The sequence below is a fragment of the Idiotropiscis lumnitzeri genome, chromosome 6, assembly GCF_059441095.1.
Source record: "Idiotropiscis lumnitzeri isolate Australia: NSW breed Sydney's pygmy pipehorse chromosome 6, RoL_Ilum_1.0, whole genome shotgun sequence".
In the NCBI taxonomy this organism is placed as follows: Eukaryota; Metazoa; Chordata; class Actinopteri; order Syngnathiformes; family Syngnathidae; genus Idiotropiscis; species Idiotropiscis lumnitzeri.
The window spans coordinates 2,020,001-2,031,142 of record NC_142396.1 but is presented as its reverse complement, the minus strand read 5'-3'; the positions used below and the strand labels follow the sequence as shown (position 1 = coordinate 2,031,142).

Sequence of the window (11,142 nt, the reverse complement as noted above, 5' to 3'; positions counted from 1 at the left end):
GCATGTACATGTTTGACGGCAAACATGTAAGACCCCGCCTCCACACCCATCTTATTGGATGGGGCCTCTTTGAGCGGTAGCGGTGCGGGAGGGGTGCCTGTCACTTCCATCTGACGATGAAGACTGTGATGAAGATTAACTGGCACCTCACAACGACAGCAGGTAAAACAAAAAAAAACCTCCTTTTGCTTTCGCTGCGTAGTGTCGATTTTCATCTGTATATGTGACGTGTTCGAGAAGAATTCTTGTCAACTGTCACTCTGGGACCCGCATTTCTGAATTGATGCTCAGCGGCAACCATCTTTTTTGTTGGAGTTGAATATAATCTTTGAACTGAGCCGAGTGTGCGGCTAAAGACTTCATTGGCCTTTCTTCCTCGCGGACAAATTCACAAGTTTGTCTTATTCTCAACAACGCTGATTGGTAAGAGCCCAGCCGATCTTGTCTTTCTGCTCACCGTGCATGCTACCATTCGCACTCCCGCTCCAGCAGCTTCATGCACCGAGTCATGATGGGCGTTTTTGTTAACTTAGTTGAGATGAGTTTTGCTTCATGTACTGTCCTGTTTTTCTTTGTCCCATGTTCATGTCTCGTGTATTTGCTAGCTTTTCCTTTGCACTTTTTCTCATTAGCCTTGTTGCCTGTCTCGACCAATCAGCTCACGACAGCCTCTCGCGTCTTGTCCCGGTGTACCTTGTCTCGTCAATTTGTTTGTATTTAATTCCCTGCTTTCTTCCCTGCCAGGATGGCCGAGTGGTCTAGGGCGCCACGTTCAGGACCCAGTCTCCCTAGGAGACCTGGGTTCGAATCTTTGCAGCTGCCAAGATGGCCGAGTGGTCTAAGGCGCCGCGTTCAGGACCCAGTCTCCCTAGGAGACCTGGGTTCGAATCTTTGCAGCTGCCAAGATGGCCGAGTGGTCTAAGGCGCCGCGTTCAGGACCCAGTCTACCTAGGAGGCCTGGGTTCGAATCTTGAATTTCCCCATTGTGGGACTAATAAAGGGCATCTTATCTTATCTTATCTTATTTTTCAGCCTGTGTTCGTCATGTGTCACGTAGCTTTTGCTGTGTCACCTTTCATCTTTGATGAGTGTTTTGTTTCTTTGTATTTCAATGAATTTCTGGGATTTTCTTTATTCCCCCCACAATTGTTCTTTTTCTCATAAATGTTTTCCCCGCGTGAAGCTTTGCTTCTCCTGCTTCCCTGCATTGGGTCCACATCTTGTCTCCAGTCTACCACAGGGGTGCCCAAATCCAGTCCTTGAGCGCCCCTATTATGCCTGTTTTAGATGCCTCATTCCTCCAACACACCTTATTCAAATAATTATGACCCCTGGTGTCAAGGAACAATAAATGACCAGCTTTCAAAAAACCTAACTGGCTCACTCTTATTGTCATAACTTTGGGGTGTTCCTAAACTGCCGTCACGACCCTTTCTTAAGCAATTTGAATTCTTGACATACTCTTTGATTGTTTGTATACAATTCCCTCCTCCCTGAGCACTCGTAGCCCAGTTGCAGCCAATGAAAAAACTTCTGCTCGTCGAGAAGTGCACCGAACGGGTCCACAATGACACCTTTTCGTGGCAGTCCCGCAGGTGTCCGCTATGAGCGCGGACGAGGATGCACGCTGGCTGGAGTGGGTGACCACGCAGTTTGAGAGCATTGCCGGAGACGACAAGGAGATCGACCTGGACGAGTTCAAGGCGGCTCTCAAGGTCAAAGAGGTCAGACGGCTCATGCTGTGTAAGCGCCCGTGCGTCACGTGACCCCTGTGTCCTGATCATTTGGCAGTCTTTCTTCGCCGAGCGCTTCTTTGCGCTCTTCGACTCCGATGGGAGCAGTTCCATCAGCCTGGATGAGCTCCTTGAGGCGCTGGACCTTCTCATCCACGGTAGCGAGACGGACAAGCTCAGGTTCCTCTTCCGGGTCTACGATGTGGATGGTGAGCCAACTTATTCCACAAGGGTTTCCCAAGCTTTATTATGCCAAGGAACAGATTTGAAGAATAGAAACAAATTAGCAACTTGAAGGAAGCACACACACAGTACACTTAAAGGCGGACATCAGGCTGTGAACAAACGCGGACAAGCAGTCTGAGATAGTTGTGTTGAGATTGCTTTAGTCCCGCTAATGGGGTCCGTTACGGGTCGCGACTGACCATTTGAAATATTGAAATGCGTTTAATATTTGCAACCAAAATTTAGATGCGTGTGGAGCCAGCCCACGAGTCTCTATTCATTTGACTCAGTGAATTGTGACAACAAGGAAATGGCCATGCATGAATAAAAACAATGATTTTATTTTATTTATTTTTGTAATTGTATAAAAGCGAGTTCCCCAAGGGCCTACCAGTGTCTTCCAAAGCAAATCTTTTACGATGACGTGGCCACTTCACAGCACTCCCGCTTCTGGAAACACTGCCTTTCAAACGTGGGCCTTTGCTCACAACTAGTGTCGACGACGGTTGTTGCCGCTGTGGAAATGGGCAATAAATAATTTTGCCGGGTTGAAAACGAGCCAGCCAGCTACAACTGTTGTCTGACTTATCCTCAGATTTAAGTGCGCCTTGAATATGAATTTTCAATTATTTCCAACAGTCATCCTCTTCTGGCTTCACATTAATGCGAAAAGACGCCAACATCACCCAAAGAACCCCATTTGTCGTCTGTTGAATCAATCTGAAGTCTGACTGATTCAGACCGGTTAAAAAAGATCAAAAAGAAATACATAGAACCAGACATTTCAGTTGTCTGTTTGGCATTACTATTTATTTCTTTTCATCTTCCTGTGCGGGCCCTGTAACCGTCTAACACTAACTCATCTTTGACGATTTGAAAAATCCATTTGTGTAGCAGGACTTACTTGACAATCGTGTGAGCCAGAGAGTGAGTATTAAAAAAAAAAAAAAAAATCTGTGAGAAATGACAGCACCTGACACATTACTTGTGTTGCAAAAAGAAACTTTTAAATGCGTTATAATAAGCGGACACCTGTTTTAATGAATGTAAATGTGTTCAGTTGGTAGAAAAGGTAAAACTATTTGGGAAAATAATGTTGGTGCTCTCTATATAACGCAGATTACCTACCTTACCTATGACAGGTATGTCTGGAACCGACTGCCATGTGCAGTATAATAATGTAAAGCTGATCAAAGGTCAACGTACGTCCAAATTGATTAAATTAGCATTCCATGGCTTTATTCTGTTTGCATGACTGTGTGTGGACTATAGCATCTGCCATTTGCAATCCGTGTCCCTACCAGTGATATAGCGAGAGAAAAAATAGCCAAAGGTTTTGGCCCACTTGCCTTAATGTGTAGGGTTTCGTTTGATGTCGCTGTTACAGCTTCAACTCACGGGGGATGGCTTTCTACATGGGTTCCCGTGTTGTTGGGATTTCTTTGACCGTTCTTCCAGAGGCGCGTTTTTCGACGTCACAAACTGATGTTGCACGAGAAGACCTGGCCCTCAGTCTCCGCTCGATTTATTCCAACGTTAACCCGCATCAAACTCCCTTGTGCATGTATTTGTGTTCGTTGCTCTGTGATGAACTTGACGGAGTCCTGACCTCAATCTGATATGACACGTTCAGGATGAATTAGAGTGCAGCTTGAAGGTCACCACTCGTGACCACGCTCGTGCGCGTCTTATAAAAGGACCTGCCGGTGTGCGTCATTTTTGGTTGCACATGAAGAAAATTTTGTTGATTTCCCTGCTTTCCCTAAAAAATAATCAAATTCCATGAGTTTGTGTAACATTTTAATAAAGTCCAACTGACGTGCATGTTCAAATGAAGTAACACCAACGGATTTTGTCGTCCCATAATGCATGACCTTCCGTCATAGCAGACGGCGACCAAAACAGGCGCAGCAATCATTTGCAGTGTACTTGAATGAGGCTCCTAAAATGAAAGCGGTGAGTTTTATGAATTGTTGCAGAGTGTTCCAGTCATTTTGGACAGAAAAAGTAGTCCTGATTTTATTTTTCAACAAAGAGATTAATCCAACAGCTTGGACGCAGAGTGGTGGTGTGCACAGTGAGCAGTGTGCAAAGATGTGATGCAATGTTACGGTGAAGAGGGGTCCAACTGAGCAGGGAGGGAGTCCCGTTGTCGGTGGCGAGATGGTGCCGGGAGTTTTAATCACAATCAGTCTTTTGAATGAGACGAAGGATTTCTTGCTGTCGAGAGACCCTAATCTGTTTGGAACATTTGAGACAAGAGAGTTGAGCGGTTGTATCTGCAAAGGGCAGACGATATCAGGTGACACTTGAAGTGTCACTTCAATTCATGTGCAAGTCAAGGCAAGTGAGCCAACCCCTTTGCAACAAAGCGTGCGTTATTTGTCGTCAATGAAGTGAGAGTGAATTATTTCCCTGCCCACCTGCTGATTTCTCGGGGTTAGGAGTCACTGCGCGACTCTGTAAGCAATTTTAAGAGGTGCTGGGGGCTGCACAGGAAGCGGTTCTATCGATCCGGACGAGCTGCGCACGGTACTGAAGTCGTGCCTGCGTGAGAGCGCCATCTCTCTGCCGGAGGAGAAATTGGACGACCTGACGCTGGCGCTGTTCGAGTCGGCCGACAAAGACAACAGCGGCGCCATCACCTTTGAAGAGCTCAAAGCGGAACTGGAAGACTTTCCTGAGGTGATGGAGAACCTGACCATCAGGTGGGTGCGGCTCAGCGTCCCGCTCTTGGCCCACACTCAGTCAAGAATCTTTTGTTCAACTCCTTCATCAGCGCCGCAAACTGGCTCAAGCCTCCAGAAGCGGACCAGAAGACGCGGCAGACCCCTCGCTACCTGACGCGGGCGTACTGGCACAACAACAGTCGCAAGCTCCTGTTCCTGTGCGGCTACGCTTGCCTGAGCCTGGCGCTCTTCGTGGGCGCCGTCCTGCAGCATCGTCACGGTAGCGCCTGCTACATGCTGGCAAAAGGATGCGGACAGTGCCTCAACTTCAACTGCACTTTTGTCATGGTAACGGCAAGTGACGTTGCACCGGTCGGGAAGCCTCGTATGCCGGATGTACCTCATCTGCGCATGCTCCAAGGTCCTGATGCTGCGTCGCTGTCTCACGTGGTTGCGGGCCACCTGGGTGGTCCGAGTTTTGCCACTTGACCAGAACATTCTCTTACATCAGATTGTGGGCTACGCCATCCTGGGATACACGCTTGTGCACACCACTGCACACATCTTCAACTTTGGTACGCACGCATGCACTCGCCAACTCCCACTTCCTGGAAACAATGCTACATGTGTGTGCGTGCTTGGGCCCGTGTGTGTTCCAGCCCAGCTGTCCGAGCACAGCGGCTTCAGTGTTTGGGAGTACCTGCTGACCACGCGGCCCGGCATCGGCTGGGTGAAGGGCACGGCGTCCGTGACTGGCGTTGTTCTTCAGGTTGTCATCTGCCTCATGGGGCTCTGCTCTAGCACCTTTGTACGACGCAGCGGCCATTTTGAAGTAAGATGCCTACATGCAGTAAAAAAAATAGATATACAAAACAAACTGTACGCCATACTACAACAACAAACTACTACTAATTAGTGGTGGCGGCTCATCTATTGAGGGAGCCAGGGTGACGAAAATGCTTCCAAATATACGCATATCTGCATTTAGATCAGTGCTTCTCAAATAGTGGAGCGGCCCCCCCTGTGGGGGTGCGGTGCGATGCTAAGGGGGGCGCGTGTGACCCTGGAGAACATGTGTACGACAATAAAGTGTAATTGCACATCCACTCCAGTAGTTGGCAGTGGCGCTCTCCTTGCCCATTGTGTGCAGCGAGTATTAACTCCACGTTGTAGGTTTGTTTTGCAACGAAAATGATATTATTTATAGTTGCGGCAGACATTGGGTGGGGGGGGGTGTAAATTATTTTCTTCATCTATGGGGTGAGGAGTCACAGAAAATAATTGAAAGGCTCTGATTTTGATGAACAGGTTAAATAGTATTATTTATTATTGATGAATAATATTGATGGGTCAAACAATGACATACTTCGGGTTTGGGCGCAAATAAGGTTGATAGACTCTTGTAAAATCATATCTTCTAAAAAAAAAATATTAAAAAATAAATTGATGAAGCGTGCAGGAGGCTGCCATTTTATTCTCTCCCTTTTGAATGTTGTGCAAAAATACTGCTACTATCTCTCATAAAAAGATCACAGAATTATTAGTCTTAGGTATATAACTCTAAAAAATATCTTATATATATTTTTGTTTTTGATCTTGGAAATGCATTCTTAAATGTGTCTGCGTACCTCAGATACCCCTGGTTGGGAAGCAGTGCATATTACACAAGAGAAAAGCTGATTACGGTGCAGTTTCATTTCATTTTGGGGCACCCCCAGCGGCCGCACATTAAGCGCATGCCAGAAACCACCACTGTGAACACGACTACTTTTACTACTTATACGAATGTCGGATTTTGTACTTTGTCATCCATTTTGCATTGCCTGCCACTACAGCAGCACAGTCACATCATCATCATCATCATCATCATCATGCTCCGCTCCCTGACCTGGCAGGTGTTCTACTGGTCTCATTTGTCCTACGTGTGGGTGTGGTCACTGCTTATGGTCCATTGCGCCAACTTCTGGAAGTGGTTCATTGTTCCCGGTCTGGTTTTCTTGCTGGAGAAAATCGTTGGAATCGCTGTGTCCCATATTGGAGGTCTATACATCGTGGAGGTCAACTTGCTGCCGTCTAAGGTGACGACCTCTGTTTGACTTCACCACTCCATCACCGCTCCATTATGTTAGCCACAGCAACATGCGCCAAGTCAGTCATTTTACCTTCACCTCATCGGGTCTATGCTAACAGGCCTGCGCTAATGTATCGCCGGTGTGCAGGTGACTCATCTGGTCATCAAGCGTCCGCAGTTCTTCCAGTTCAAGCCGGGAGATTACGTGTACATCAACATTCCGGTCATCGCCAAGTATGAGTGGCACCCGTTCACCATCAGCAGTGCTCCAGAGCAATCTGGTGTGAACTAGTTTCTGCCCTTTGACCACTTCTTGTTCTCCTTCGGCTGAGGCCAAGTCTGGTGTGTGTGTATGTGTGGGGGTGTGCGTGTGTGTGTGTGTGTGCAGACAGCCTGTGGCTCCACATTCGCTCCATGGGCCAGTGGACCAACCGGCTGTATGAGTACTTCCGCCAGCCGCAGAGTCCGGTTCCGAGTCCCAGCAAGCTGGCGCCAAGCCTACGGAGCAGACAGAATATGAAGACTCCGGTGGTAAACACTCAGCATCTTTTACGACTCGTTGGAGGCCAAAGCAGACACTGAGAATTGCGAGATACAAACAGCAGTCTTACTGGTGTGAAGGAAACGTAGGAAACAAAAGTACCGTGTGTTTAAACAGCCATAGGGTGCACTTTAAAGTCTCTCATCTTCCCCAAAACAGATAATATCTGTACACATGCTATTCACTCGAGCAACGGGCCTGAGCCGCCATTGAGCATTTCAGAGTGCATGAAAGCACATCCTGCTGGTTGAAGTCTGTAATTACTGAGCGCAGACTGTGACAACTAAATTCTGTTAATACCTCATTTGGTGATGGTTTAACACAATCAGAACAGACCGGTATGGACGTGCGAGAGAAAGCTGCACAAAAGGGCAGCTGTCCACGATGCCGCAGTCTGTCCTTTCGTTCATGTTATTGCAAGCAAGAAACATCACAGGTTTAGATAACAGACTGAAAAAAAAAAAAACACTGCCCAAAGCACGCCACTCACATCTCTCAAACCACACATCTGATTGGCTGAGGCTGATAGGCTCCCAGAATGCATTGCTTACTCTTTTTTTGTTGTTTTTTTATTTCTTTTTGGGGATATGAATGGCATGAGAGATGTGTGTTTTGTGTTAAATGTATTTCTTTGTTTCATTGTTTACTTGTAGGCTGTTCAGTGATAGTTTTGGTTTTGATTCAAAACCGTGACTCTAAGGAGTGTGGTGACTAGTGACATCCTTCCCCTGACATTGCCTCTCTTACCATAAGTGCTCTTACAGCATCAATGTAACGCAGATATGTCCCTTTGGCTTAAAGCTAGCACGCGCAAACTTGCCATGCGCCCTACTGTGTGTTAAATACAGAAATAGCACTCTCAGCTGATGCTGCGCCCTATGATATGGGTAGTCTGAATTGTGTTCCTGGCTTGGCACAGACTTCGAGATCTTGCTTCTTTCTGGTCCTGATTCGCCACTGCTGGCTACTATGGAGGTGCTCTTGAGCAAGGCATCATTCCTACAACCCCAGCTCCAGTTGTTGAGCCCTCTGCGCAAATCTTTTACTCTGAATATCTTCTTGCATGTCTGGATGTGTGTGTGTGATCCGGTTCTACATGTGGTGTGCAACATTTAAGTATACGCCATATTGAATTTCCTCATGAGTATAAAAAAAAAAAATCAGGTTCCATAGCCTCCAGGTGCGCCATCCTCCCTCCTCACTGTGCCGTTTAGGGATAGCAAGAAAAACCAGACTAAACAGAAAACAAAACAGGACTCAAAGTAGATCATGACATCATTGCCTGTACCCCCAGGAGGAATTGTTCAGCTCACCGCACGGTAACGGCGCTGTGGCATCCAACGAGGATAATGCAGTGGAGCTGACCATGTACCATCACAACGGCTCCCGGGGCGGTGCCACCCCAACAACCTCGTTGCCTCTTCCTGTTCCCCCAGACGATCCGGGGCCCGCGGAGAGAGGCGAGGCCCCGCCCCTGAGAGAGGTAGATCAAGTGAGCGTTTGCAATCAATCATCTTACAACACCCACTGACTCAACTTTGCATGCTTGAAGGTTTCTGCAAAGTTTGGCGAGAATCACCGCTTCTGCAACATCAAGGTGAGCGAGAAAACGCTGGGTCAAAGTGCTTCGACACAGTGGTCATGTGACCTCCTTCACGCCACAGTGTTACGTAGACGGACCCTACGGCACCCCCACCAGACAGATCTTTGCGTCCGAGCATGCCGTTCTGATCGGGGCGGGCATCGGTATCACGCCTTTTGCCTCTATCCTGCAAAGCATCATGTACAGGTGACTTCCTCTTCCTCCCAGCATGCCTCACTCTGACGTCCTTTATGTGACGCTGTGCACTTGTGTGCCCAGGTACCGCCGCAGGAAGCAGAATTGTCCCAACTGCAACTACTCATGGTGCGAGAACATTAAGGACAGTGAAATGAAGCTACGCAAAGTAAGCCTGTGTAGTTTCTCAGTTGTGAACATTTGCAAAGGTTGAGTAAAGGCAGTGCTTCTCAAATAGTGGGGCGCACCCCGTGGGGGGGCGCGGGGGCAGCGGTACGATTCTGAGGGGGGCGCGTGTCAACCAGGGGAACATGCTTTTTTTCCGCCGTAGTACGGCTGAATGACATTTTCATAACGAAAATGCGATCTCAGAGAATGCGATTTTGAGGTCGTCAATGCTGCGGTTTGTGCCCCCCAGTTCACGCAGCAGGTCACGCAGTACCGATTTTTTTTTAAAAAAATCGCTCGTTGTCCCGGAAGTCATTTCTTTCTCCGCTACTTGAACACTAGGCGCCAAGCTATCTTGCACCGCAGCAGTATGAACTTTATTTGTACTACATCCAAGTCTGTGCACAGCAGCATCAACGAGCTGAGTGATGGCAAATAAACAACCCCACTAACAAGTAGTGCTTTAAACGAAGAATTTTTACACAAAAGCTTGAATTAAAAAAAAAATTTAAAAACGCAAAAAAATCTACATTGCTATATCAACCAGAAAAATTACGATTATTTTTTTTCTTAAAATCATGCAGCCCTACGCCGTACTACAATAAAGTGTATTTGCACCTCCACTCCAGTAGTTGGCAGTGGCGCTCTCCTTGGCCATTGTGCCCAGCGAGTATTAACTCTATGGTGTAGATTAGTTTTGCAGCGGAAATGCTAATATTTTTAGTTGCGGCGGAGAGTGTGTGGTGGGGTGAGGGTGCGAATTGTTTTCTTCTTGCTGAGGAGGGCATGACAGAAAATAAGCACTAAGTCAAGGTCAGATTTCTAACCTCATCACCGTATAGATGAAGAGTGCTAAATGATATAAGGTGACCACTGACCCTGGAAAGGTGTGAATTTCCTCATTATTCTAGTATAGTCAGATCGTGATGTGGCGAATGGCGTGCCTTGAGAGGATTTGATTATTGCCGTGGCTCAGTCCTCACAGGCGAGGCATGTTTTTATCATCACTATTTTTATTTGTTATTTAAAAAAAAAATCACATCCAGATGTCTCAATAGGGGCAAAAACTGCAAGCTTCCTTCCACTGAGCATTTTAGGGCTTTTCTAGGTTTGTTCTCGAGCTATAAGTTACGATTGCGTAAAACAGACCAAGTGGGGACAGACACACGTCTCACGATACGATGGTAAAACGGGCTCACCCTCTTCTTCTGACGCCAGTCTGACAATGTTGTTTTAAATGTGGGCACTCCTAAATATCCTGCAAACCGTCGGAAAACAAGCCCAACATCAGTACTGAGTCTTTCGAGGAGGTAATTTTTCATACAGATATATTTTTAAGTCCAGAACTTTTAAATGAAATTTAAATTGGCACTTTAAAAAAAAATAAAAGGCCCGCCCGCCCACGCAAGTTTTTGCTCGTCTCTCAGGTTGACTTCATCTGGATCAACCGTGACCAAAAGTCCTTTGAGTGGTTTGTCAGCCTCCTGACCAAATTGGAGATGGACCAGGCCGACGGGGAACCCGAAGGTGATGTCCGGCCACGTGATCGTGGATGCCACGCTGATGGTGTGACCCTAATCAATCACAGTGTGGCCTCAATTACGTCTCCCGTGCTAGGTCGCTTCCTGGAGATGCACATGTACATGACGTCAGCCTTGTGCAAGAACGACATGAAGGCCATTGGCCTGCAGATGGCGCTGGACCTCCTGGCCAAGAAGGAGAAGCGAGACTCCATCACAGGCTTGAGGACCAGAACGCAGCCTGGACGACCCGAATGGGCCAAGGTTAGAACGTCCCAAAAGTACCACAATGAAGACCTATTTGTGTGTGTTCGTATCAAGTGCGAAGCCGCCGCCCATTCAAAATTAGCCTTCACTAAAGGGGTGGAGCTAGAGAATGCTCACTTCCACAATTGAAAGATGATCAAAAACAAGAAAAAAAGATGGGGTTAAAGATAA

The 11,142-nt window shown here is 47.1% G+C and overlaps 1 protein-coding gene across 2 annotated transcripts in view; it reads left to right on the top strand.

The window, feature by feature from the left end:
• The first annotated feature begins 13 nt into the window (after positions 1-13).
• nox5 (NADPH oxidase, EF-hand calcium binding domain 5) overlaps positions 14-11,142 on the top strand; it is a 12,002-nt gene continuing 873 nt past the window's right edge. Inside the window, exons 1-16 of one of the 2 annotated variants that reach the window (XM_088297728.1) lie at positions 14-162; positions 1,588-1,724; positions 1,792-1,942; positions 4,456-4,666; positions 4,738-4,975; positions 5,049-5,202; positions 5,287-5,459; positions 6,523-6,705; positions 6,847-6,979; positions 7,087-7,229; positions 8,534-8,722; positions 8,792-8,836; positions 8,904-9,028; positions 9,101-9,185; positions 10,612-10,711; positions 10,802-10,968. In XM_088297728.1, the coding sequence (XP_088153854.1) occupies positions 117-162; positions 1,588-1,724; positions 1,792-1,942; positions 4,456-4,666; positions 4,738-4,975; positions 5,049-5,202; positions 5,287-5,459; positions 6,523-6,705; positions 6,847-6,979; positions 7,087-7,229; positions 8,534-8,722; positions 8,792-8,836; positions 8,904-9,028; positions 9,101-9,185; positions 10,612-10,711; positions 10,802-10,968 (2,280 nt within the window). In that variant the 5' untranslated portion in view covers positions 14-116. Of the gene's footprint in view, positions 163-1,587; positions 1,725-1,791; positions 1,943-4,455; positions 4,667-4,737; positions 4,976-5,048; positions 5,460-6,522; positions 6,706-6,846; positions 6,980-7,086; positions 7,230-8,533; positions 8,723-8,791; positions 8,837-8,903; positions 9,029-9,100; positions 9,186-10,611; positions 10,712-10,801; positions 10,969-11,142 lie in introns of both variants that reach the window. The other variant, XM_088297727.1, reaches the window with a different exon arrangement.